This window comes from Phyllostomus discolor, chromosome 8 (assembly GCF_004126475.2).
Source record: "Phyllostomus discolor isolate MPI-MPIP mPhyDis1 chromosome 8, mPhyDis1.pri.v3, whole genome shotgun sequence".
NCBI lineage: Eukaryota > Metazoa > Chordata > Mammalia > Chiroptera > Phyllostomidae > Phyllostomus > Phyllostomus discolor.
The window spans coordinates 21,017,998-21,045,934 of NC_040910.2; the positions used below are offsets into that span (position 1 = coordinate 21,017,998).

The 27,937-nt window shown below is 34.5% G+C and overlaps 1 protein-coding gene across 2 annotated transcripts; it reads left to right on the plus strand.

Moving 5' to 3' along the window:
• The first annotated feature begins 904 nt into the window (after nt 1-904).
• RBM46 (RNA binding motif protein 46) lies at nt 905-27,916 on the plus strand. Of its 2 annotated transcripts, none has more exons than XM_028521926.2 (6): nt 905-1,088; nt 4,333-4,494; nt 5,409-5,876; nt 6,376-7,158; nt 21,661-21,720; nt 25,882-27,916. In XM_028521926.2, exons 2-5 carry the CDS (start codon nt 4,344-4,346, stop codon nt 21,714-21,716), a joined length of 1,458 nt encoding a protein of 485 aa, XP_028377727.1. In that variant the 5' UTR covers nt 905-1,088; nt 4,333-4,343; the 3' UTR covers nt 21,717-21,720; nt 25,882-27,916. The 2 variants fall into 2 exon arrangements, with proteins under 2 accessions (XP_028377727.1, XP_035887820.1); XM_036031927.1 differs by having other exon boundaries at nt 26,947-27,022.
• The last annotated feature ends 21 nt before the right edge of the window (nt 27,917-27,937 follow it).

Here is a 27,937-nt window from a genome sequence, read left to right on the forward strand (position 1 = left end):
TAAAAAAGACATTCATTAGTGCCCTGAACATACAGAGACAACAAACTGAAACCACGAGTTATTGTGGAAGGAAGCACCTTGAGGTTGGGAATTAGGAGGCCTGTGTCACTGTGTGTGTAACCCAGTGGATTATTTTGGACATCAAATTCCTCACATGTTAGAGGAGAAGCTAAGTGATCTAGGTTCTTTCCAGTTTTAATATTCTGTAAGTCTATGCATCTACAGAGTTGGTTCCTAAAGACATTTTTTCCTCTGTCTGCCATTTAAGCCTGAGCTTTATCTTTAAAATTACAAGCAAAATTCACAGTACATGTGCAGAATGCCACACAACCGTATCTGTTCAAGTTGGTTTTGGTCAAGGACAGAACCCGGTTCTTCAGCTCCCTCACAGCCAAATCTCTCTACAGACTGATTAGAGGTAGAGTCGGCCTATGATTAAAGTACTGCCCTTTATAGTTTAGTACGTGCTTGCAAATCAGCCTTTTGGCCTTATTCCTCCACCCACCCAAACCCAAGTCCTTAATTAAAAAGGTCCATAGTTAAGACATATGGTTGTTCAGGGTAAAACCAACAGTTTAAAACTTGAAAACATCACACAAGAAAAAAATTTTTATGACACACCTATATTTTCCCCTAAGAGAAGTTGGTCCAACGGATCACAGCCCTGTTTTCAAACACCTTAACAGAACACGAAGAATAATCTTGTATCACTGAATGCCTACTCATCCTTCAAAAATTGCTCTCCTCCCTCCAATTGGCTAAAGTAACTGTCACTCAAAGCACTTTTACTCGCCTCCCGAGAGCCTTCCTCAGATTTACACCACAGTCCCGCCCACTCGCCCTAGCTCCTTCTCGGAGCTGGTCACTGATTGGCCCAGGCGCCACCCCGCATGGGGCTGTTTATAGCAGCGCACGCAGCGCTCCCTGGGAGCTGTGTGTAGGCGCGAGGACGGCGCGAGCTGCACTTGGTGGGCTCCCCTCCCCCGTGCGGCGACCCCGGCTCCGACCGACACGTCCTCTAAACGGTGGCGGCCGTTTGTGGTCGTTGGTCCCAGGGATTTAGGACCAACATTTGAAGACCCAAAGGGGTGAGGAAGGGATGGGGACCGTGGGGGCGCTGCCAAACCGCTCCTAACGACCGGAGACCCCGCCTCCAGGCCCGCCAAAGCCTGGTCTTTAGTCACGCAAGCCAAGTTCGCGGTTAAGACCCACTCCCCGCTGGGGGCGGTGTCTGCGCAGCTCGCCTTCCTTATTCTCCCGCTCCGTCGAGCAGTGAGCGGTGAGGCAGCTCCTGCCGTCTGCCATTCGCGCCCCGTGGTCCCGGCCCTCTGGCCCCCGGCTCCCTGTCTGGTCGTCGGGGCCCTTCGACAGCTCCTTCCGCTCCACAGCGCGCTGCCCTCTCCCCTTCTCACTTCCGCTCTCCCCCGCCGCCTTCCGGCAGCTTCCCACCTGTTGCCCTCCATGTTCTTTTCTTAGCCTTTCCCGTCGACCAGCGCAGGTCAGTACCCCCACCCCCACTTTTACCTTCCTGTCCCTGGACTGCCGTTGTCCTGCCCGCACGTAGGGGACGACGCCCGGGGCGTCTTGCCTGCTGGGTGAGATTTGGTAATCACGTTGTGGGTTTCATTTAGTTCTAACTGCGGATGAGCATCGAACTTTTTCTGCCTTGGACTCTCTCTTTCATTTTTTTGTTGGGTTTTGAACCAAGCAAGGCCGCGCACTGACCAACGGGAAAGATATCGGACTCCACTATTCATCTGGACAGCCAGCAGTACCATCTTTGGTTGCTAACATCAGGCAGTTTGAGTTACTAATTCGTAAAATATTTTCTTTGGGACACCAAAAGGACCACTGAATGTGAACCTCGGCTTTAATCTTGGCATTGATATTACTTCCGAGGTCGTTTTGAAGTCCCTGGATTTATTTTGGGCACCAATTATATTCATTTAGTTTAGCTAATATTGAAGTCTGTTTAAGCGCTCACATTCTTGATAAATACTCCGTAGCTTTTATAATATATGTGACTCTAATGAGGCTAATAGAGAGGGTCTATCGGCAGGAGGTGGACTTGGCTTCTCGTACAAATTTGCCCCGCTTTGTGTTGGAGGGTGACATTAGAACCAAAAAGAATATGTTGCATGTATAATACTAACATATAAATAACACTTGCATGTCGGTAGAATTCTACTTGTTTAAGTAATGGGGAGATATTTTCATTTCAAGAATTACTACGATGTATAGGTGAGAGCTTGGACAAATTTCCATTTGGAGCCTTTCAGAATTAAAGCACCTCAAGGACTCTAAGGATAGATTCCTTCCCAGGGTACACATTTAAAACATTCAATTTTAAAATTAGTTTGTTTGCAACTGTGTGCCATTATAAACATGAAGATGGCTATTAGTGCTGCAATAACGAAACACTAGTGTTGCCTTAGTTTCTGCTTAGGCACTGCTTTAATTGCCAGTTTTCACTTAAGAAGGTGGAATATTGGACTTCAACATTATTGCCAAAGATTATTACAGATATGAATATTTGAAATATAAACATATGTATCCCTGGGTATATTATGAGGCTAGAATTTTAAGATTATGCCTAATTTATGGACTGAAATTAAGCTTCATTTTTAATGGTGTCATTTTTGGTGTTAGGAAATAGACATGTTGATTTAGGAAGGGTTTGTTGGTTTAAAGGTACTGATCATATCAAATAATTGGCGAAAAACCTGCTTAGATTTTCAAAGTAATGCTGGGTGCTTCCCATCTTATTTTACTACCTGATGATTGGTAAAAAGCAAGAAAAAGAGGGAAGAAAATATGATCTCTATGTTCATATTTTAACAGATTTCAGATGACAGATTATAGACAACTATGTAAGGAATAGTTCTATTTTGTCCTGGTGTGCAAGAATTTTGGTTCTTTATATCTTTATTTTGAGTTGAAAGAGCATTACACTTTTGTTTTCAAAGCAGTATTTAAAAAATATTAGATGCAGTTATTTCATAAAATAGTTCAATTTCTAAAATATTTTTTACTTTAAACCTTTCCCCCATAGTATTATTACTAAAGGTTGTGAAACACCTGGTACTAAAATTTATGTATATATGTTTTACTTACAGGAATAAACATGTGTTCTCATTCTTTAATAAAAATAACTTAAAATGGAATTGAACTGATCCATCTATACTCTCTTGTTTTGGAGTGTTAAACTTACATATCATTATACTTTTGAGTAATTCTTTTCATTTTCCAACCATGTTGCTGTAGCGCAGTCTCACCAAAATGAGTTACCCATAAAAAAATCTCCATTGACCTGGCAACCATGGTCTCAGAGCACCATATTCAACAACGACTGAACTAACATATCTGTGTTTTAATACCATGTAATTTGGTATGGAATGTCATAAAGATCTAATGTACTTTTTATAAGTATTCTTATACCTTAGAAAATGTTTTTTTCAGTTCTTAAAAATTATAGTAAAACTTATGAAGTGTTTATTTTCACAACTTTATAAATTTTTATAGTAATTCAGAAGATTGAGTTTCAATTTAAGTAGTTTGAGCGACACAAATTTCTTTTTTTTATATTTTATGTTTTTTTAAAGATTAAGATTTTATTTATTTATTAGGGGAGGGGGAGAGAGATTGAGAGAAACATCAATGTGTGGTTGTTGGGAGCCATGGCCTGCAACCTAGGCATGTGCCCTGACTGGGAATCGAACCTGCAACACTTTGGTTCGCAGCCCGTGCTCAATCCACTGAGCTACACCAGCCAGGGCAAACAAAAATTTCTTTAGATAAATGATTTTCATTTACATTTTGCTAAAATTGTACTTATCTCTTTCATTAATACAGTTTCTATTTTGAAAGACAGTACAAGTTTGAAAAATTATAACTTCATTAACTTATTAATATGCTCTTAATTAATGAAGATGGAGTTAGTATTCATTTAAAGCTAAAGGTTTTATATGACAAAATAATTTAAACCTTGGGCTGTATAGATTCACGGTGATCACTGACAGCAATATTTTTATTATGTTACTCTTGCTTTCTTTTCCAACTCTTTCACTTACTTCTGTTTACCACTCTTGCTTTTGTTACTGTTTTTTTTCTACTTTCACTTCCCTTGTATTTAGCTTAAGTCTAATAAAGGTACTGATTAATTGACATTAAAAGAAGTTTCCAGCTTTCATTGTAGAAAACTTTGGGGATAGGACTGCAGTAATTACCAGATGTAGCGACCACGACTATCCTTGATTTCTTGCAACCCGAAGAAATGCTTCATAGATTCCTGATTGTCCATGTCATAATCACTGTTTTTATACTTTGTTTTAGGAACTGCAACCATGAATGAAGAAAATATAGACGGAACAAATGGATGCAGTAAAGTCCGAACTGGGACTCAGAATGAAGCAGCATTACTTGCTTTGATGGAAAAGACTGGTTACAACATGGTTCAAGAAAATGGGCAAAGGAAATTTGGTGGCCCTCCTCCAGGTGTGGATTTGTTTATGTAAAAACAGCAAAAAAAATTAAATCTTCAGTGAAGTCATTTACAATATATTATGTGTATTTCTCCACAAGTATCCCAAACACTAGCTCTGATCTTTATATAAGTGCTTTAAGACCTTAGCAGTCATTTTTAATGTTAGGGAAAAGAGGTAGGTTTCATAATGTGTTGCATGTTTTACCCTCACATTTTTCAATGCTGTTCTTGGTTTAAGGAGCAGTTGAGAAAGAGGTTGGGTTGGTTTAGAAGTCAGGATTGGGTCATTGGGGAAAAGGGTATTCTTGTTAATAAAGGAGAGGTAGGAGGAATTTGAAAGAACAGTGAGAGAGGTGGATGTCTCTACTGGATGCAAACAGGTAAGTAGAATGTTTTGGTTTTCTGCAATAGCTAGTGCAGTTTCCTTGCTCAAAACCCTTCAATTAACTTTCAATCAGACTTAAAATGAAATCTCATCCTCTAACTACATTGATGGCCACATTACTTACCACTTTACCCCTCCCTCAAGTACATGTTAGCCATGCAGGCCTCAGTGCTCTGAGTTGTTCTAACATACAACGCACTTGCTGCTGCTTCCTGATAGATACATATCCTCAAGGCTCATTGCCTCATTTCATTCAGATGTCTGCTTAAACTTTTTGTTTGCAGGGAAGATTTACTTGACTACCAAAAGTATCAAGCCTTCTGTGGAGCACTTAACCACTCATTGTCTCCTTTCTATATTGCTATATGCATCATGAGGGAAAGGGTTTCTGTTTTGCTCACTATTGTATCCTCCAGCATCTAGAATAGTGCATGACAGAAAGAAGGCTCATAGTACATGTATGTAATGAATGAATGATTAAATAGTAAATATGAGTAACTTATTAGAATTTATCTGTATTTATTCATTTTTGTCTTTCAGGTTGGGAAGGTCCACCTCCACCTAGAGGCTGTGAAGTTTTTGTAGGAAAAATACCTCGTGATATGTATGAAGATGAGTTAGTTCCTGTATTTGAAAGAGCTGGGAAGATATATGAATTTCGACTTATGATGGAATTTAGTGGTGAAAATCGAGGTTATGCTTTTGTGATGTACACTACAAAAGAAGAAGCCCAGTTAGCCATCAGAATTCTTAATAATTATGAGATTCGACCAGGGAAGTTTATTGGTGTGTGTGTAAGCTTGGATAATTGCAGATTATTTATTGGCGCTATTCCCAAGGAAAAGAAGAAAGAAGAAATTTTGGATGAAATGAAGAAAGTTACAGAAGGAGTTGTAGATGTCATTGTTTATCCAAGTGCAACTGATAAGACTAAAAATCGTGGTTTTGCATTTGTTGAATATGAATCTCACAGAGCTGCCGCTATGGCCCGGAGAAAACTAATTCCAGGTAAGCCTATTCTTGTGAAGGTTATTTTTCTATATTCCCTTCATTATAAATATGAAAAGATGACAGTATCTCATAGACCAATATTATGAAAATACATAGTGCCCTTAAAGAGGAATAAGGATTAAGAAGTACAGTAAATCAAGTGATTCTAAAAAACAATAAATTGTTTCTGTAAAATGTGTCATTTGTAATAATTTATTGAAAACTGAATGATACACTTATATTGAGTTAACTGTATTTGATAAAAAAATCAAAAGACAATGCCTATTTTTTCTAGTAAACATCTGTCTTTGAAACATATTTGTTTTGTTGACTGTTAAAATTAATTTCACCAGAAGTTCTGGTTAGGTTTGCCTTAGTAAATTTTTGTGTGAGTAGAAAACTAATGCGTAACCAAATATGTTGGTATGTATTTGAGTTTGTGCTTCTTTGGAGAAACAGTTTTACTTAACAATACTTTTGTTTTGATTGTTTACAGATTAATTTTTTTTTTTTACAGGAACCTTCCAACTGTGGGGCCATACCATTCAAGTAGATTGGGCTGACCCAGAGAAAGAGGTTGATGAGGAAACCATGCAAAGAGTTAAAGTTCTCTATGTTAGAAATTTAATGATCTCAACTGCAGAGGAAACAATTAAAGCAGAATTCAATAAATTCAAACCTGGTGCAGTTGAAAGAGTAAAGAAACTTAGAGATTATGCTTTTGTTCACTTTTTCAACCGAGAAGATGCAGTGGCTGCTATGTCTGTTATGAATGGGAAGTGTATTGATGGAGCAAGTATTGAGGTAACCCTGGCAAAACCAGTAAATAAAGAAAACACCTGGAAACAGCATCTTAATGGTCAGATTAGCCCCAATTCTGAAAACTTGATTGTGTTTGCTAACAAAGAGGAGAGCCATCCAAAAACTCTAGGCAAGCAACCAGCTCTTCCAGCTCGTCTCAATGGTCAGCATAGCCCAGGCCCCCCTGAAATTGATAGATGCACTTATCCATTTTTCCCTGGAACAAAGCTCACTCCAATTAGTATGTATTCTTTAAAATCAAATCATTTCAATTCTGCAGTAATGCACTTGGATTATTACTGCAACAAAAATAATTGGGCACCACCAGAATATTATTTATATTCAACAACAAGTCAAGATGGGAAAGTACTCTTGGTGTATAAAATTGTTATTCCTGCTATTGCAAATGGAGCCCAGAGTTACTTCATGCCAGACAAACTCTGCACCACGCTAGAAGATGCAAAGGAACTGGCGGCTCAGTTTACGTTACTTCATTTGGGTAAGTTTGAAACTACTCTAAATAATGTTGCAGAATATGAACTATTATTATAGATTATAAATTTATTTCAAATTCAACATTAGTGGTGAGTATTTAACATATATTTTACTTCAGTTTTAAGAATTTGTGGTAAATTTTGTTGAGACATTTCTCCTGTGGAGACTTAACTGTTTAGCTTTTTTAAACATTTACTTCAGAGCTCATGATCCTGTTTCATTAGTTTATTGTTTGGTAATGACTTGTTCTCCTTTGAAATAATAATTTCTATTGTATATAAGTTATAGGATTTGTGGCTTACACCAGTTTAGAAGTGCCGGCATCTTTGGTGAAGCCTACCTGGTGGGGGTGGGAAGTTGTGAAATCAGAGCCATTTCAGGTGGGGCATGTTCACAGCCTTGTGCTCACCAATCTGGAAATTTGTCATTGTTACTCATGAAAGACAAAAAGCATCATTAAAAGATGTCTATGACCATTTTCTCTTTAAATTTCATGCTTTAAAAAAAGTAAGTTTCTGTAGCAGGGTTGTCCAATCCCGTAACCTGCGGCCCAGGATGGCCATGAATGCGGCCCAACACAAAATCGTAAATTTACTTAAAACATTGAGATTTTTTTTTTCATTTTCGCTAGTATGTGTGTATTTAATGTGTGGCCCAAGACAGCTCTTCTTCCAGGGTGGCCCAGAGATGCCAAAAGGTTGGACACCCCTGAATTTTGAGGGATAAACAAAGGCTTTGGGCCAGATATTTTGCATTATAAAGGAAGAGATGTAATATCACTCTGGCGTTTTCCTACTTCCTGTTTTTTACTGTTTTGTTAGGTACCCCCTTCCCACCAGTTTGTCTACTTTCTAAATGCAGCTGTATATTTCAGTTGGTGATGACTTTGTGCCCCAAATAATAATAATTAGCAGAATAGTGGTTTCTTGAAAAACAATAATAAAAAGGAAAGGTCACCAGCTAAGGATTATAATTTTTTATTGTAATTGTCAAACTTAATTTAAATTTGATTTGTTAAATGTTTGCAGAACCATACTACTGAAGCTTAAATCTATTTAAAATTGGTATCCTTAAATTTGTTAAGAGAAGTTAGTCAAAAAAGAAACATTGCCAAAAGGGAAAGTAATTTTTACATATTGTGTAGATTTGCTTGTCTGTAATAGCCACTCCCATAATATTATGAATAGTTTTAGAAGATTCTGATTTGGAGATCTCCCCTTCAAAGAAACTTTTCAGTAGTGTCATTAATTATTACTTTGGAAATATTTGGTAGTTTCATAGTCATTTAAGTTAATAAATATTGGGCATGATTTCTATTAATGTACATAATAGGATCCTTCCAGTTTTTAAAAATAAAGACAATATAAAATTAGATGGGTAGCAAATAATTCATATTAGGGTTCTTAGAGAAAAATGGATCAAATTATTCTTTTGGCATGGATATTGATAATTAGTTGCTAAACAAGATTTTCCAAGGATACTTGTGTCTGATCCAACATGGTTATGCTGAAATATATTTTATTTCTACCCTCATTCATTTCCTTTACAAGTTTAGCTTAAAGTTCCAAGGTTCTTAAAACATAGTCTTCTTCATTTATTGCATGTCATATTTTCAATTTAGACATAGTTTGCTCATTTGGTTATCCCATAAAGAATATCAGATGTTATATGAAACCAGAGGTTTTTCATCAGCTTTTAATTTAATATCAATTTTTTTTACTTGAGTATTAAGGCAATAGTTAACTTATTATAGCTTTTAGTTCCCAAAGAAAACCCCTATTTAGGTATGTATTTTCAACTAGATTATGTTAATTAGGGGTAAAATTAACTTCAATAAATGAAGTTGTTAGAGGGCGCAGGCAATTTGCTCTGTAGTCATCTACTTCAGATTGTATCAGCCTTATATTAAAGCTGCTTATAATAAAATATTGAACAATTTGTGTTTTATGTATTTTCTCAGTTTCTATCCACTATCAGAGAAAAGATCTAAGATCCAATACAAGTCAAAGTCTTGTTTAGGTGCAGTACACAGACCTAATAAGACCTTGTCTACAGATAGGAACAGAAGAATCCTTAGTGCATTTGTCTAGAAATATGAGTGAAGGTTGAGTTAGAGGCAGCTGAGGAGAAGGAGGGAATTCAGGGATGTGGAATATGGAATAGTCAGAGATCAGGGTGTCGGAAGTTTTGATTGGCAAATGAATGTCAGACTTTCAGAGGCTATTTGAATAATGACAGGTGCTGTAGACAGCCAGATTACATGTTGCCACATGGCAGGTTAAGGATAGAGTTACTGTTGTGGCAATGACCTGGCTTTTTCCTTCTCTTAATACTGGAGCCTCTGGACTTTAAAAGGTTGATGTGTTTTTTGTTTGTTTGTTTGTTTGTTTTTTTAAGAAACATTTTTTTAAGATTTATTTATTTATTTATTTATTTTTAGAGAGGGAAGGGAGGGAGAGAGAGAGAGAGAGAGAGAAACATCAATGTGCGGTTGCTGGGGGCCATGGCCTGCAACCCAGGCATGTGCCCTGACTGGGAATCAAACCTGCGTCACTTTGGTTCGCAGCCTGTGCTCAATCCACTGAGCTACACCAGCCAGGGTGAGGTTGATGTGTTTTTACATGGAGTTTCTTTAGATAAAGTTTGAACAGCTTCACTAGAAGGTTCAGCGTGGAGCTTATGGTGATACTAGTGTGTTCTTCGAGGGGAGGGGGTGTTATATTTGTTGTTCATACCCTGCTAAATATTGACATGTTTCAAGCCTTGGACTTTTCTGAGACCTTGAGAGGTTGTGACTGGTTTGTTACTGGAGTCCCTCAAATGAAGTTCATTAAGTATTGGGTTGGCTAAAAAGTCCCACTTAGTTTTTTCCTGTAAAATAAAAGTCGCTTTTCATTTTCACCAATAACTTTATTGGTTTGGATATTTTGAGTATGTTGGCTATCTCCCACTATTGGCTTCTAGTGGGTAAAATCCAGTGGTGCTGCTAAACATCTTCAATGCATAAGATAACCCCACAACAAAGAAGCATTTGGTCAAAATAACAAAGTTATTTGACCAAAATGTTAATAGTACTAAGGAACTTCACAAACCACTTTTGACATGTTCGATCAGTCGCAGCACCTTCTCCATATGCTGCACAAATCTTTTTTGTGTGTTTCAGTTGCATTTTTATCTTTCTTCAAATAATAAAGCATAATATGCTGAAAATGTCATATATTTTCTTCTATCTTCTATATTAAAATGGTTACACAAAAATTCACCAGTTTTGATAAGTTTTTTTTTTAAATGCACGCTGATATGACTGCTGTCACAGTATAGTCTAAAAATTTTTTTGAATGAGGTTAAAGACAACCAAGCACTACTAGAGCCACCTTGTGGAAAAACCAAAGAACTTTTTGGCCAACCCAATATTAAATAATGACTGGCTTTCTATTCTTAAAGAATTTGAATATGATTTCCTAGATAGTGAATTTAACTACCATCTTAAGTTGATCTCCTTGGGTGTAGTAATTTTAAAAAGATTGCTTTAATATGCTTCTATTAATCCTTTCAGTTTGATGCTATTTTGAGGATTATCCAGTCTTACCCTGATGATCTTTGACTGTTATAGGTGATATAAACTCATTTATCTTTTTATTTCAGAGCTCTTTAAGAATGTACTTTTGGCATTACCATGCCTGTTTTTCAAGTTTGAGAAATAAAAGAGGAAAACTAGACTTCATTTAGTTAAACAACTATCATTGGTGTTATAAGGAAAATAGAAAGTTTTTTAAGGGGTAAAAGGCATCTAAATGAGTGCTAGAAATAAGGAGTTTACTTCTGGTGACCATTTAGTACTCTTACAGAATCCCAGAGGTTCTTGGGATATGGTCCCTTAAAATCAATTCTTAAAATATTTTAGGTTTTGGTTCCCATTTAAAGTGAGCTCTATTTTAAGCAAAATGTCCCTAAATAGAAGAAAAGCTGGGGTTAATGCCAAAATTGAACGCTCATCTTTTTTTTTACTTTAAGTTTAGGGACTATTTTCATCTTCATAACATCAGAGAATAACCTCTCTAACGTCAACCAATATGATAAGAAATTCTGTGTTACCTAGTTATATTTTGGAACTTGTAATAAGTGGGATGATACTCATTGGATTTAGTGGGTGGAATACAGAGTTGGGGCATAGGAAATAGATAGTTTTATACCAAATATTTGATGTGTGGAGACATCTTGGGTCATCAGTATCATCTTGTTAAATAAGACTTTTCTGTTTCATAATTTTGTATCTTTAGTAATAGGTTAGACTGTCACTGTGAATACTCCTGCTTTTCATAAATCTTTGCCTCTGTTTTGAATCTGGGCCTTCCAGTATTGCCACTGCTTTCCAATACTGCCACTGCTTTTTCCTGGAGGGTTCTTTGCCATCCAGGAGTGGAGTGAGCAAAGTCAAGGAGATAAAGAAAAGTTCTGGAGAGTTAATGGTTTTGAAGAAGAAAGTCCTGGAGAATACTTACTGGAAGGAGGGAGGTTGCCTCAGTACGTGTTGATAATTCATCTGGCTAAATCAGTTATTAACAACTAATTGCAGGCAAGGCATTTATTTTCTTGTTTCTGTATTTGTAATACTGATGAAGTAGGAGTTTTTTTTACTTTGATGACCACCTAAAGCTTTAAGACAGGGGTGAAGAACCTCTGCCACAAACAAGCCTGTGCCATTGATTTAATTTCATCTGAGTATTCTTTTGTTTTGGCCATGAATGATGAAGTTTAATTAAGAACAAATCCTTTTTGAATGCCTCTCCTGTGCTAAGTATACTTTCCTAAGCAATCTGGAGCTAAAGATAAATAAAACATTGTTTTTGCTTTTATGGATTCATGGTCTACAGAAGAAGGCAAGCACAAACTCTGTGCATAGGTTATTTTGGGAGTACAGAGGAAGGGCACACCTCCCACCTGATCTGAGTTGTAAATCCTGAGAGGACTTGATCCAGAAGACGACCAGAAAGGGACACAGCATAAACACTTAGAAAAACAGCCTGGTGGTGAGTTAATGGCAGTAATTCTGTATAATGTTTGCTTTGGTGATTTCAGCCAGACTTTAAGAATTAGAAATTGAAAGGAAGTGGACTTTAGTTCATTGAAATTTCATCAGTTCTGCTTTTTAAAACTTTGCAAGTATTTTTTTAGTTACAGCTATGTTGATATTACTTGTTTTTCTTCTGAGCAAGGAAATTTTTTTCTAGATGAATTTATTTTGATTTGTGCGGACCATTTTATGTGTGAATATTCATCTTTTTAATATGTTCTGTACTTTCTCTTTTCAATATTCATTTTGTAGCCAACTTGCAAATTGCTTCTCATATTTGGCTTTGTACATTATTAGAATCTGTAATTTTTTCTGGTCATTGAGTGGTACAATATTAGTATATATATTCTAAGCATGACAACCACAGTATTTTTTCTGTTTCTTTAATATTTAAATTAGGGTTTGATTCCTGTTATCACTTATAACTTAGCTGAAAGTTAGGAAATAACACAGCAGGGTGAAGGTATACTATTCTGAGTAGTTTTAATGTGAAAAGTAAGGTGCTTTTTCTTCTCATGAGCTATCATTATTTCCAGATTGATGGGCAGAAATACAAAAAAATCAAATTTTAATTTAAAAATTTGCCAATAAATTGCTTTGCAACAAAGAGAAACCTTCAGTTTCCTTTTTAATTTAAGGAATAATTTTAGGATTCTTTTCAGGTAGATAAAATATATAATGGTGATATATTATAATGAAAATTTTAATTATAAATAAGTAGAATAAAAATAATGATAGTTTTAGAAAGTTAATTTTTCCAGTGTTAATTACAGATTTAATTTTTATGATAGTATTTCAAACTGGTATATTAACCAAATTTGCTAAATTTGCTTTAAAATTCATTTAGATAAAATAAGAAGTATGAGCATCAACATTTATACTTTAATTTGTTTTCACATGATCAAGTGATAAAACAAAAATTCCATTAACTCAACTATGTGTCTTTGACTCTCCATTAGGGACCAGTACTCAAGAAAATATATTTCTATTTCTCTTGAAACTTAAATATTTTTTCTGAAAGACCATCATGTGGTATTCCTCATAATTTTAATCTTACTGACACTTGCCTTAAGAGAACATAGTTAGTATGGAGTTAGTACTGTGAAAGAAGCAGTTTATTTTGTATAGTGATGAGTGATCAAATAGAAATACATGAACCTACAGTTTCAGCCACCAACAAACTGTGACCTTGGAATGGCAAATGAATTGTTTACTCTTTGTGAACCTCAGTGCCTTCACATATAAAATATGAGGGTTTTATTTGGTGACCTCAAAGAATTCTCTTACCTTTCCAAATTATGATTTTGTTTAAATATGGTTAAAAGTCTTATGAAGGACCAAAAATAACACTTGAAATTTTTTTCAAGTTACATACTTCAGTTCAAATAGTTCAAAATTAAGAGTTGCTTTTGCATGAATTAACTGTTCATCAGTTGAATATCTCTTACTTTATACAATTCAAAGCTTACATCTGTCTATTTCACAGCAGAACAACTGGATTTAAAAAAGGAAAGAGTCAGTCACCTGTTCTATTTGTATGAACAAGTAATTGCTTTATGGTTCTTTCTTGGATTTGTTCATTACAGTACAGTCAAAACCAAGGTTTTATAAAACAACTTAATTGCTTAAAAGTTTTGAAATTAATTTTCTTTTTGTAACAGAGAATCCAGAAAAATGATGTGTATTGAAACATATCATCTGACTGATAGCTTTCCATAGTTATGTTATTAACTGGCCAAATGATCATGTGATTTCATTTACTTTTATACATTAGTTTAGTCATGCTTGATCCTCTGTCCTCTATTTTCTTAGTGTCTTTGGTTAATTCCTAAAATATTGTTCTAATACAGTAGTTTTAACAGTAGCTACTGCTTTATTTATAAATTATCTGGTTTTGTCATTTAGCATTTTAGAAAATAATGGCTTATAAAATTTCCCCTTTTGAATCAATGCCACAATAAATTTTGCCTCCAGATTCCATTCTTAGATATCAGTAGCAATTCATAATTTTGCCACATGGTGTCACCTAAATATATTTTTTAACTTGGCTTAAAAGGAATTCCAATGTTATATTGATTTTTCTCCTCTCTGTGGTTTACTTATTTTGGGGGGGGGTAGAATCAGTAAAATCTGTGTGAGAAGTTGTACATAGTCTTTAGCTCATTATGCTTTTATTTCTACTTCCTATTTAATATTTAGTAGACAATGGTTGCTTATGTTATAGCAATATATTTTAGTGAATGAATTGTAAATTGAGACAAAAGGTGTTTGAGAAAATGGGTTTTACTGTGATAAATTTATTCAGGTGATCATCTGTACTTTTAATAATTATAAAATTATCGTGTCAGTTGCTTCTGGGCTTCTTGGTTAAAATTAAATATAGAATCTATTCTTTGTTAGTTAATTTTGGATAAATCATCTCCTAGAGTAATACATCCTCTATCTAAGACCTGGGAGTGCATTACCTCCAAGGATGGTGAACTTCCCATGGGGATTTAAAACAAAATAAAAACCTTTAGTCTCTTAACTAATCAGAAGATTTAAATCATCAGAATATTAACAAATACTGGGTTTTTCTTGCTCCTTAAATGTATGGTTTTTGGTTAAAGATATATTACTTCTTGTGTGCCATTATTTATGTTTTGGCAAGTGACATTTGAACTATAAAAATGGCCTTTATTATATGGATTTTTATATATATAGTAGTTCATATTTTATGAAAATGATTTATTTGTTAAATAAATGCATGGGAGAAGAAAAGATTCTTTACTAGACTCTTAGAACTCAGAATTTCTTCCTTACATCTCTGAGAGTATATTATATTAGTCTTGCTATTTTGAAGTCCTCTGAAAAAGTTACTTTTTGAAAACTTTGATTTAAGGAAGTTATTCTCATAATGCTTTTGTTTATTGTTATTTACTCCTTTAGCCTTTCTGTTCTCATTTTCAGTATATTGAGTGACCACTGGCTGATTGTTAATCCTTGTTAATACAGCTTGGGGCAAAAATAGGTTTACAGTTTTGAGAACACAAAACACAGAGTTTATTTTTTTATTATTATTATTATTTATTAACTTTTGTGTTATTTTCCATATAAACAGTTGTCATCCTACTTTTTCCCCACCCTGTATATATGTTAATTCAACAAATACTGAACACTGCTTTGTACACAGTCCTGAGCATCCCTGCAGCGAATCAGACACAGTTGTAGCCCTCGTAGAGCACAGCCTCTATTGAGGGAGACAGTTCTGATAAACATGGGAGATGTACAGGGTGTTGTAAGAATGTACAATTGGATGATCTGACCTAACTTGAGATGAGGGAGATTCAATCTTTTAAATTTAGTACAGCACATAGACAACAGAATAGAATAAAGAGCATGACATTTGATCTCAGCATTCCTCAGTTCACATTCCAGCTTTATTACTTGGCAGTTTAACTCCCTTATACTTTACTTTCCTCATCTGTAAAACGGGAATGTTAACAGTATTTCATAGGGTAATTATATGTATTTAATGAGTTAAAATTGTGTAAAAGGCCCACAACAGTGCCATATACTTAAAAATGTGCTGTACAAGTACTGAAGAATAGTATTAAGAAAACAAAGCCAAGACAGTGGAGTTTCCAGTTACTAATAATAATAAATATTATTTGAACACTTAATTATCTGTTAGGTACTATGCTAAATGCCTTTATATAATACATTATTTTTAAAACGATTTAACCTATTTTTAGAGAGAGGGGAAAGGAGGAAGAAGGGGAGGGAGAGAAACTTTGATGTTAAGAGAAACATTGATCAGTTGTCTCTTGTACATGCCTTGACCAGGGGGTGAACCTGCAACCCAGGCATTGTGCCCTGACTGGGAATCAAACCAGTGGCCTTTTGCTTTGTGGGATGATGTCCAGCGCACTGAGCCACATGGGTCAGGGAATATAATACATTGTTTTGATAATATCTGAAGTAGATATTATTGTCTACAATAATAAGATATGTTACATATGACACTATTACAGATGTCCCCATTTCCTCCCTTTTTGCCCATCCTATCCAGACCCCATCCCCCTTTCCTCTCTGGTGGGTTATACATATATGTTCAGTGAATCCACTCACCTTCTTTCATCCAGTCCCTGACCCCTCCGACAGCCGTCAGTCTGTTCCATGTAGCCATGTCTCTGTTTCTATTTTGTTCGTCAGTTTATTTTATTTATTTTGTTCATTAGATTCCACATATAAGTGAGATTATATGGTATTTCTCTTTCCCTCACTGACTTATTTCACTTAGAGTAATAATCTCCAGGTCCATCCATCCATGCTGTCACAAAAGGTAAGAGTTCCTTCTTTTTTATGGCCACATCATATTCCACTGGGTAAATGTACCACAGCTTTTTTATCCACTCATGTATTGATGGGCACTTGGGCTGTTTCCATGTCTTCACTATTGTAAATAATGCTGCTACAAACATTGGGATGTGTAGGTTCTTTTGAATTGGTGTTTTGAGATTCTTAGGATATATTCCCAGGAGTGGAATTGCTGGGTCAAAAGGCAGTTCCATTTTCAGTTTTCTGAGGAAATTCCATACTGTTTTCCACAGTGGCTGCATCAGTCTGCATTCCCACCAACAGTGCACTAGGGTTCCCTTTACTCCACAACCCCTCCAGCACTTGTTGTTTGTTGATTTGTTTATGATAGTCATTCCGACAGGTGTGAAGTGGTATCTCATTATGGTTTTAATTTACATCTCTCTGATTGCATTTTAATTTAGAGTTTTCAGCCTTTTATTGCAATATATATTTTTTCAGGCTACAAATTTCTGTCTTATATATGGTTATATCTGTATCATATATGTTTTGATGTATTTATTGTTATTAAAAATATTTTATTTTGATTTCCTCTTGAACATAGATTTTTGTAGTTATATATTTGGTTTTATTTTACTATGATCAGAAAGTATATTATGTATCATTTTATACTTCTTGATTTTTAAGGGCCAATTAAAGTAAATACTCCATGCCTACCTAAAAAGAATTTATTTGCAGTTGTTAATTACAGTTCTAGGGTTGCTGTGGCAAAGTAACACAGACCGGGTGGTTTAAACAACAGAAATGGACTCTTCCACAGTTCTGGAGGCTGGCAGTCAGAATTCAAGGTGTTGGCAGGGCCATAGTCTTTCTGAAGTTGGTAGGGGAGAATTTCCTTACCTCTCTTTTTTAAAGATTTTATTTATTTTTGGGGAGGGGGAAGAGAGGGAAAGAAACATAAATCATTTGCCTCTCACATGCCCCAAACAGGGACCAAATCTGCAACCTAGGCATGTGCCTTGACCAGGAATCATACCAGCGACCTTTTGGTATACAGCGGGAGGGTCAAACTCATTTTCAACGGGGGCCACATCAGCCTAGCAGTTGCCTTCAAAAGGCCGAATGTAATTTTAGTACTGTATAAGTGTAACTACTCCTCCGCTGTTAAAGAGTTGAAATTACATTCGGCTCTTTGAAGGCAACCGCAAGGCTGATGTGGCCCCCAGTGAAAATGAGTTTTGATACCCCTGGTATATAGGATGATGCCCAACCAAGCCGTGCAGGCCAGGGCTTCCTTTGCTCTTCAGCTCCTGATGATGCCAGTGGTCCTGAGTTCTTTGCCTTGTGGATGCATTACCCTCATCTCTGCCTTTGTTGTAACATACTTATCTTCTCCCTGGGTGTCTCTGTGTCTTCACATGGTGTACTCTGTTTTTCCACACGTTTGAGGGTACCAGTCACATTAGATGAAAGATCTACTGTACTCCATTATGATCTAATCTTAATTAATGATATTTGCAGTGACTCTATTTCCAAATGAGGTCACATTTTGAGGTACTAAGCATTAGAATTTCAGCATATCTTTGTGGGCACCTAATTCAACCCATAAACTATGGATGTAAGTATATGTAAATATATATGTATGTATATTGTGTACATATGTTTGTATATATACATACACATATATCTCAGGTCAAGTTTGTTAATATTTAAATTTATTTATCTGTCATAATTTTTACTAGATAAGTTTATTACTTACTGAGGTGGTTATGAAAACCACTCACTATGATTATATATTTATGTTTTCCTCTTCTGGTTTGTGAGTTTTTGCTTTATATATTTTGAGGTTATGTATTAGGTGCCTAGAAATTAAAGTTGTTAGATTTTTCTGGTGAAATACGCCTTTTATCATTATACTGAGTCATTCTCTGTCATGCATTCCTGCATTAAAACATATTTCCATAAGTTTTCTTTTGGTTAGAGTTTGCATGTTATATATTTTTTCCTTTTTTTAAACTTTACTTTTCCTGTGTCTCAGACTTAAGATGAGCCCAGTATATAGTTAGTTTTTGTTGTTGCTGCTGTTACTTGTTTGTGTTGAAAGTCTGTCCTTTGAGTGCTTGGTCACCTTGCATTTAGTGTACTCACTGATAATGCTTGGAATTAAGTCTCATCTTGCTGTTTGCTTTTTATTCCTTGTTCTGTTTTCCTTATCTCCTTTTTTGACTTGTTTTTTTAATTCTCATCTGAGGATAGGTTTATTGATTTCAGAGAGAGAGGAGGGCTTGGGGTAGGAGGGCAGAAACATCAATGGGAGAAAGAAACATCTATTGTTGCTTCCCATTTGCACCCTGACTGGGGATCAAACTTGCGACCTAGGTATGTGCCCTGACCAGAATCAAACCTGTAACCTTTTGGTATACGGGATGATGCTCCAACCAACTGAACCACCCAGCCAGGGCTCTTGCCTTCTTTTGATAGATTTCTTCTTTGCCCATTTTTCTCTTCCTTTTTTAGCTGTATTAGTCATGAAGTCTTCATTCTTTTTTAGTTATTATACTGTAGACTGTAGTATACATTTGTAACTTATTGAAGCCTAATATTAATTAGTGTGTTTATCACATTCCAGACAAATGCAGGGACCTTAGTACACTTTAACTTCTCTTATTTCTTCCAATTTATATAGTATGTTGGTATTTCCATATGTTTTAAACCTATATCTTTAAGTCTCACATATCTAATCATAATAGTTTTTAGTGAATATGCATTTGTATTCATTTGCCATTTACATATTTATTATTTCCTTTACTTTTTATTTTTCCTACACTTCCAAGCTTCAACTACAATTGTTTCTTTATTCTACCCAAAGAACATTCACTTGTATTTCCTTTGGAAATGATAAATTACCTCAGTTTAATTTGACTGAATATGTCTTTAATTTATTTTTCCTTTTGAAACAGTTTTTTTTAATCTTCACCCAAGGATATATTTATTGATTTCAGAGAGAGAGAAACATTGATCTGTTGCTTCCCATGCATGCCCTGAGTGGGTATCAAACCCACAACCTAGGCATGTGCCTTGACCAGTTGTTGAACCTGCAACCTTTTGGGACAGTGCTCCAATCAACTGAGCCACCCAGCTAGGGCTAATGCAATATTTTTTACTAGACAAGCAGTTATTTTCCTTTAGTGCTTTGAGGTTATATTCCATTTTCTGTCTTTTGGCTTCCATTGTATCCATTGAGTAGTCAGCTGTAATTTACTTATTACTCCTTTGAACACAAACTTTTTTTGCCCTCTGCTACTCTTAGTTTCTTTTTAATGTGTGATTTTCAGAACTGTTACTGTGATGGACTTACGTTACTTTTCGTAGTTTTTTGTCTTAATTGGAATTTCACTATTTCTAAAATCTATGGATCAATATTTTTCACGTGTTTTAGAAAGTTCTAAGTTATTTTGGTTTTGTATATTGCTTTTGTCCCATTATCTCTCTCCTTTCTGTGTGGTACTCGAATTACACATATGTTAGAAGTTTTTTACTGTACCTCATATCTATTATATTTTTTCTGTACTTTTTATTTGTATGTTTAGTCTGCATATTTTCTTCAGACCTGTTTTTGATTCATGACTTCTTTTTTCATCTGTGCCTAACATGCTTATAAAACCATTTTTTTGGATTCATTTCTCAGTTCTCGCATTTCATTTGACTTTTCCTTTTAATATTATCCATTTTTCCTCCAAAACTTCTAGTATTGTCTTTTATTTCCTTGAACATATTAGACATAGTTATTTTAATATAAAGTTTTGAAAACTCTAATTTTTCTGTAGATTGTTACTGTTCATTGTTATATTGTTGGTTTTAGGTAACATTTTTAATTGAATGACAGATACTGTGTATGAAAAAAATATAGAGATAATTTGAAAGCTAGCATGCATATATTTATTCAGAGAGGATTTATTTTTGCTTCAGAAAGGTGACTCAAGTGTCTGGCGATCCCTCATTACCTTAATTCAGGCAAGAATCAAGATTTGGAGTTGAATTTGTTCTTCTTTAAATTTGGTCTACTTGAAGTTCAGTTTTACTCAGGGTTCCAGGCGTGCCTCATCAGTAGCTTCTCCTCTTCAATTTTTGTCTTTCTCTTCCTCAGAAGTTTTTCTCTCTCTCGTTATCTTTTTTTGCCTCCAAGATCCCTTTCAGAATTTGCCAGTTATTTTAGGGGAAACGCTCCTCCAAAACATGTGTCCACTTCTCTGAGTTTCCTCCTTTGACTGAGATCTCGATCCCGTTATTCTGCACTGCCTTGCTCATTTTTAATGCTTTCAGATAGATATTTTTGCGTTTATAATAATTGTCTACATTTTCAAGTTCTCACTGGGAGGGTTGGTCATGTAAAAATCAGAAAATACCGTGATTACTTTTTCCTACTGAGTTATAATCTTTAAGATGGCTATTTAAAAATTTATAGTTTTATGTAGATCATCAACCATTTTTATTTGTTCATACTTTTTAGGCACTGTTTCTTGGCATAGAGTTAGATACACATTTCTGCCAGAAAGCTTTAAGGTGCATAAAGAGATAAGTGACTAAAATGGATGACTGTCCAGAGTTGTACTATATATGGTTAAATTAGGCTTTAAGTAGATTAGTTTAGCTGTTAATAAGCAAAATGTGTTTTTAGACTTAGTGTTATTTTGTCCTTCTGTGTCTTTTTAAGAGAAGGAAAAGATGTTAATATTTTTAAAATTCACTAAGCTTCTTTGGCTATCTGCTTATCAGAACCTGGGTAATTTCATTTGCTTTTAAAGTCTTTATTTTATTTTTAGAGTAGTCCTTTTTAGAAATACCAACTAAGAAGGACTGGTAATTTGTATAGAAAGATATGGGTTTTTTTTCTGACAATGTATTAACTCAATTTTAATTCAGATAACAAAATACTGTTGTCTTCATTTACCTTTGCAGATGGTAGCTTCAGAAATGATAACTATTTGTCATGTATTTCCTTTTCTTTAAATTTATTTTCCTATTTATGATCAAGAGGTTTTTAACTAAAGTTATCAAGGGTTCCATGCACTGCCAAGATAGGGATAACATCAGTCTAAAGACTCAATTTCTTTCTGTCTTCACTGCTTACAGACAGGGAACACAATCTCTTCAGCCTGGATCTATGTAGAAGAATTTGGAGAAAGTGAACAGGTAAGCAAAAGTCTCTTAGGAATATTAAGTGGTGATATATTTAGTTTTCAGAAAGCCAGTTATAAATTATTATATTCCTGTAGTTATAAGGAGAAATAACTAAAAATTTCCAGTAAAATCTTGTGGAGTGTTTTGATTATTATAGTTTTATTAATCATAGACTTGTTAAGCAAAGTTTTAAAAAGTTACAGTTTATTATTTCAGGTCTTCTCAAAACTTTTAACATACTAGTGGTGCACATTGTAAACCAGCAAGTTGGTAAACTGTGTTTTAAAGTAGATGTAGTTGGAATGGGTATGTTATGTGTATAGATTAGCATTTCTCAAACTTACCTGAAAATAAAACTCAATTTTTCCAATTTATTAATCCAAAATTATTGTTGGTACAATATAGAATAAAAGTTACATTTATGAGGATTCACTGTTTAGTTTTTTAACATGATACTGAGAAGGATAAGTTTTAGTAGGAAGTTAAAGATAGATTATATTTTGAGTAAAGATTATTTGAACTCCTTTTTGTATTTGAAGGCAAAAAGAATGTTATGGTCCTGTGGGTAGCAACCCATGTCCTAGTTCTGCATTCTTGAATAGGTTCCTTTACTTTTCTGTGCCTCCAAAGGTAGCAAACTGAAAGTTCTAGATTTGTTTGTTCTCTTCAGCTTTTTGGAAGGAAAGCAACTAGGCTCAATTCCAGTACAATAGCTAGATACCTATTTTCCATTTGGTTCTCTGAGTTCTCTTTTTCATTTGTTTGTTTGTTGCATCTTGGCCTCTGAAGACATCTGAGTTTGTAATCACTTTGTTTAGCATATTTCAAGAATTTGTCTTGCTTTTAAAGTTTCCATATTGTATATTATTCCCATTAAAAGTCTTTTCCAAACTTACTTATAAAGTTCTTCAGTGAAATAACTGTCTGTAAGGTCAAAAAAGTTTTGGAAAAACTGCACAATCCCTTTGGGAAATCATAATGCATATTGAATAATTGTAGTGGCAACCCGTTTAACTGTTACGGTAAACTCATCTTTCCTAAGTTTTTCCCAAGATTTTTTTGTTAAGGGATTCTTGTTTTTGAGGTACTTATAATTATATGGGATGTAGTTTGGAAAACACTGAAACTAACTCAGAGAAATGCAATAAAATGCACATATTTAAAGTCTATACTTTGACCAGTTTTGATTTAGGTATTTGTGAAATGATACCACAATCAGCAAACAAACATTTCCATCACCTCTAATGTCACATTTCTTCTACTGTCTTTCCCAGGCAACCAGTGATCTGATTGCTGTCACTATAGTTGTATTTTTTAGAATTTCAAACCTTTGTTTTTAGAGGTTTAAGTTATAATCTTCAGATAATTTAAAATGAAGTAGCTGTAATTTCTTAAAAATAAAAATACAGATGTCTGACAGATTTTATGTTTATGGTAATTATTGTACACTATCAAAATTTCACAGTTAAAATGTAAAACCCCAACTGTTCTTTCAAAATTGTGTGGGATAATATATTGTAAATTTAAACACTAGTTAAAATTTTCAAAATGAGGTTTTTTTAAACCTCATTTTTTTAAACCTCAAAATGAGGTTTTTCTGAAATTGAATCTGAAAAATCTAACTCCAGTAATAAAAAGAGAATTAGCCAACTCAAACTTTATAAGGAAGCAGTCACAGACAATAACTTTCTTATCCAGCCATCCATTAGTAAGATTAGAATACTCAAAGCTGTCTATAAACCATCTTAAAACAAAAAGACTGACCTAAGCTGCTGTGTGGGGCCTAGTCTTAGAGGGGAAAAAAGACATCGGGCATTTCATATCTCCTTCTTGCCCTTTGTTGTCAGTTGTCTGACAGGAGAAGTTAGGTGGAGAACAAACATTCTTTTTAAAATTTTGTCCCTAATAATTGTCATAGGGAAGGGTTTTTTTTTTTTTTTTTGAGATTTTTTTAAAAGGTGAATTTGATATGAGTAACATATTTCAGCCTAGAAGTATCACTTAAAAATTTCTAGTTAATGATTTTTAAACATTTCCCAGGTTTTAAGTTGCTTAATAACTAGTAATTCTGAAAACTCTTTCTTTTACTTTACACTTAGCTTTTGATTTTCTGTACTGGGATGGAAATTACAAAGTAATAAATAATGTTATTTATATTCTGATATAGAAGTTTATTTTTACTTATTTATTTTTTATCTCTGTGTTTGCACTTAGCCGTATTTTACATTCTGGGTACATATACAGTGCTATTAAAAAAACATTTGTTTTGCAGATGAAAAAACTTAATGGTTCAGTGAAGGAATTGAGTTATTTCAATCATGGCTATTTCAATATTAGCAATTGAAATAATAAAATGGTGAAATGAGAACAGTTTTTAAAAAATTTAATATCCCATAAAAATCTAAAGAAATGGTTAAAATGTGTATCGAAGGTCTGGGGAATGTATTGCATAGGTCAAAATATCAGCTGCTTTACATTTATAGATTGGTGCTGGGAGTATAAAATGGTGCAAGCTGCCTTGGAAAATAGTTTGTAGTACCTTACAAAGCTAAATATAGTGCCAACAATTCCATTCCTAGGTATATACTTAAGAGGATTGAAAATATATGTCCACACAAAATCTTGTAAAATTATTTCTTAGCAGCATTATTTATACTAGCCAAAAGGTAGAAACAACCTAAGTGACCATTGACAAAATGTGATACATATATACAATGAACATAAAAAGGAAAGAAGTTCTGGTATACTACAACATGGAGGAACCATGAAAAACATTATGTTAAGAAACCAATAAAAAAAAAGAAAGAAAGAAACCAGTTTTAAGAAGACCACGTAAGGCCCTGGCTGGTTAGCTCAGTTGGGGCATCGTCCCACTATGCCAAGATCATGGGTTCCATCCTGGTCAGGGCATCTGCAGGGTTCAAACAGTACATGCGCGATGGGGGCAACAACAAATTGATCTCTCTCTCTCTCCCTCTCTCTTTCTCTCTCCCTCTCACCCCCTCTCTCCCCCACCTTCTTCTACCACCTTCCTCCTTCCTCTCGCTCTAAAGAAAAATAAAACATATTAAAGACCACATAAATTTTATGACTCGATTTATGCAAAAAATCCAGCATAGCCAAATCTGTAGATATTGTAGATACAGAGGCTGCTGTGGCTTCGGGAGAGGGAATGGGGGGTGACCACTAACAGGTGCAGAGTCTCTTCTGGTTAGAGGGAGGAGGTGTGCTGGGTGGTGGGGTTGGTTGCATAACCTTATGAAGTACTTGTAAATCTTACAATCATCTGAAACTTTTTTGTTTTCTAATCTTTGTAGTATTTAGGGAAACAACTTCTTTTGATTTATCCCATATGAATAAATTCAAAGTGTCAATTTCTAATTTTGTGTTTTGATTTAGTCTCCTTAAAATGTGAGAATACAACAGTTGATTAGTATATTTTAAATTAAAGACTTATAGTATGGTACTATAGGAATCTCCATTTTGGGACCTAAGTACTATGCCATTAGCCAGATATCTGACTACCTTTGTGAAATCTTCCTCGAAGATAGTTCTTCTATCCACATTTCATGAACAGGCTGCGGTAATTCTTCAGTGGACATAAACCCAGAGCAAAAGTGATTTCTCTGAAAAGCATTCCCCCACCTACAGAAGTGTAACTGTTTGAAGCCCTGTTCTTTTAAATCTCGCTGTCTATGACTACATTGTTGAAATTTGAAAGTGCTAGTAGTGCCACAGACACATGTCTAAAAAGGAATCAACTGTATTGGTGTAATCTTGTGTAGGAGGAGAGAACCAGAACTTTTTGTAAAGCAGTCATTTGAATTAATAGGAGCACTAACTTTCTGTGTATATTTAACACCATAACCTTTAATACCATAACCCTTCAGCAAAGTGGATCCTTTAAGAGAAGCATCTGTGATGCTTGGAGTTTCCGAGTTTGTTATCAAAGTAATTCCTTATCCAGTTTTAAAATATTGAAAATATTTTGAACTGGATGCTTTTAATGTATTTATGTCATCTTGGAACAAACTGCTTTTTATTAATCTGTAGTACCTATCATTGATAAAAACACAAAAACTAATACAAAATTATTCTATTAGAGTTTTAAAATGCTAGAAATTAAATTTAATTTAATTGATTTTTATTTTTTTCATTTCTTTTCTTAACTAGGTCCTTTCTGATGTTGCTTGAGCTTACTCTGCAGTTGATCCATCCCTGTTGGCCACATATTAAGTCCCATGACAACATTAAGTTAATGCTCATTTGTTTTAGTTCCAGAAAAATATAGAAAAAACCGTACCTGTACATTAGATGACATTATTCCTTTTCATTCATTCTTAGAAACACCATTACTTTTAAAAATGATCATTTTATAGTTATTGTCACCCTGTGGCTTAGTCTACAATAAAGAACATAGTTGAGTTTTTGGAAAGCATGGGATTTACAAATTTGGTCTTTAATATTCACATGCATCTATAAACATTACAATAAATGAAGCAGCAGGAAATTATTGCTGCATAAGATGAATGTTTATTGTGAAACAGTAATATTTCAAATGTAATAGTTTTTTTAAAAATTTGGTTAATTTTTGAATTTTTCTATACTCTCAGTTGATAATGGTTTTTGAAGTTTATTTTATAAAGATGATTCATTTTACTGTTTTATGGTACCAGTAGGATGCTAATATTAAATTGGTGTGTTGAGTTATATAAATGTTTACATTAATCTTTAAATAATGAAATATTGGGCAGTTAGTTTTTGTAGTCCAGTAGTGAATGTTTCTGCTGGTTTGATACTTAATACAGTTTCCCCCAAAAAAGCAAATGTGAATTTGTTGTTTTATCCTTTCTTCATGAACTACCCCTTAGCATCAGAACCAAATTTAAAAGGAGCTTCATGGTGGAGCAAGATAAATCAGAGGTTTTCTTTTGTGTGATAAAAAAAAGACACAAAACAATTAATAGAAATCCATGAAATAGATATTCAGCAATGCATTTTAGTAAAATCTCTGAAGCATTGTCAGTGAATACAGGCGTAATACTGACTAATAAAACTGTCAAGATTTGCCCCCCGGTGAATACTGACACAGTCTTTACCAGCAATGTAGTATTATCAGGACTTTGAGTGTTAGAACATTATGTTAAACTGTGATTATAGTTTTAATGCTTTGTCTCTTTGAATTAAATTTGTATCCATAAAGATGTGCAGCATAATTGTTCATGTATTTATTTGCAGACTACAGTTTCCGTCGCAGCTCAGTAAATAGTCTTTCCCCTGTTAATGCTACTCTCTCTTCTGGGATTCCCAGCGTGCTTCCTTACACTTCACGGCCTTACTCTTATCCGAGCTATCCCTTGTCACCAACAGTAGCGCTTGCTAATGGCAGCCATGTCGGACAGCGACTGTATATCTCCAATCAGGCCTCATTCTTCTGAAGAAAATACTGTAAACATGAGTATGAAAGTTTCTTTGTAAAGCATGCTGATTAAAATACTGTTTTATTTTAGAATTGGGTTTGCACATTTGGTTTTAAAATTATAAATATATATTTCAACATAATAAAATGAACATCAGCCATAATTCAGAATAACCCAAGTTGTAGAACTTGTAAAAATGATAAGTTAAAAAAGTTACTTTGTGGTTTCTCTTGATAAAGGTATAACTACTATTCTTTTTAAACTTTGGGAACCTTAAATACCTCTAATTCCTGAGTGAGCTGTAGAACCCAGTAGTTTATGTTAAATGTTTGCATAATAAGTTTGCTACATAGCATTTCACAATAGTAAAGCACTGCAACCGTTGCAGACAACGGTTACACTGGACTTGATTGCCAAGGATCACTATCTGTATTAGAGATTGGAACAGTTACATAACCAGAAGCATCCAACTATTATGTAGAAAGAAATGAAGGGCAAAATGATTAAGATGCAAATTTTATTCAGTATTAGAGAAAAAACAATTTACCATTGTGGTCCTTGAAAATAACTATAAATATTCTAGTTAATTATTTGTTATAGAAATAAATTCTAATTTTGCTGTTAATGTATTTAAGGTTTTAATAGTTATGCTTCATTTGTGTTTTTGATACTCACTGTATAGTTTGAGTAATAACTGTTAATGGTTTTTTAATGTTGAAATCATGTGTTGTTTAATTTTTGTACTTGAATTCAAATTCTTTTACATTAAATATGTGATGTTTCTCATATGCATGTGTTTTATTTTGATT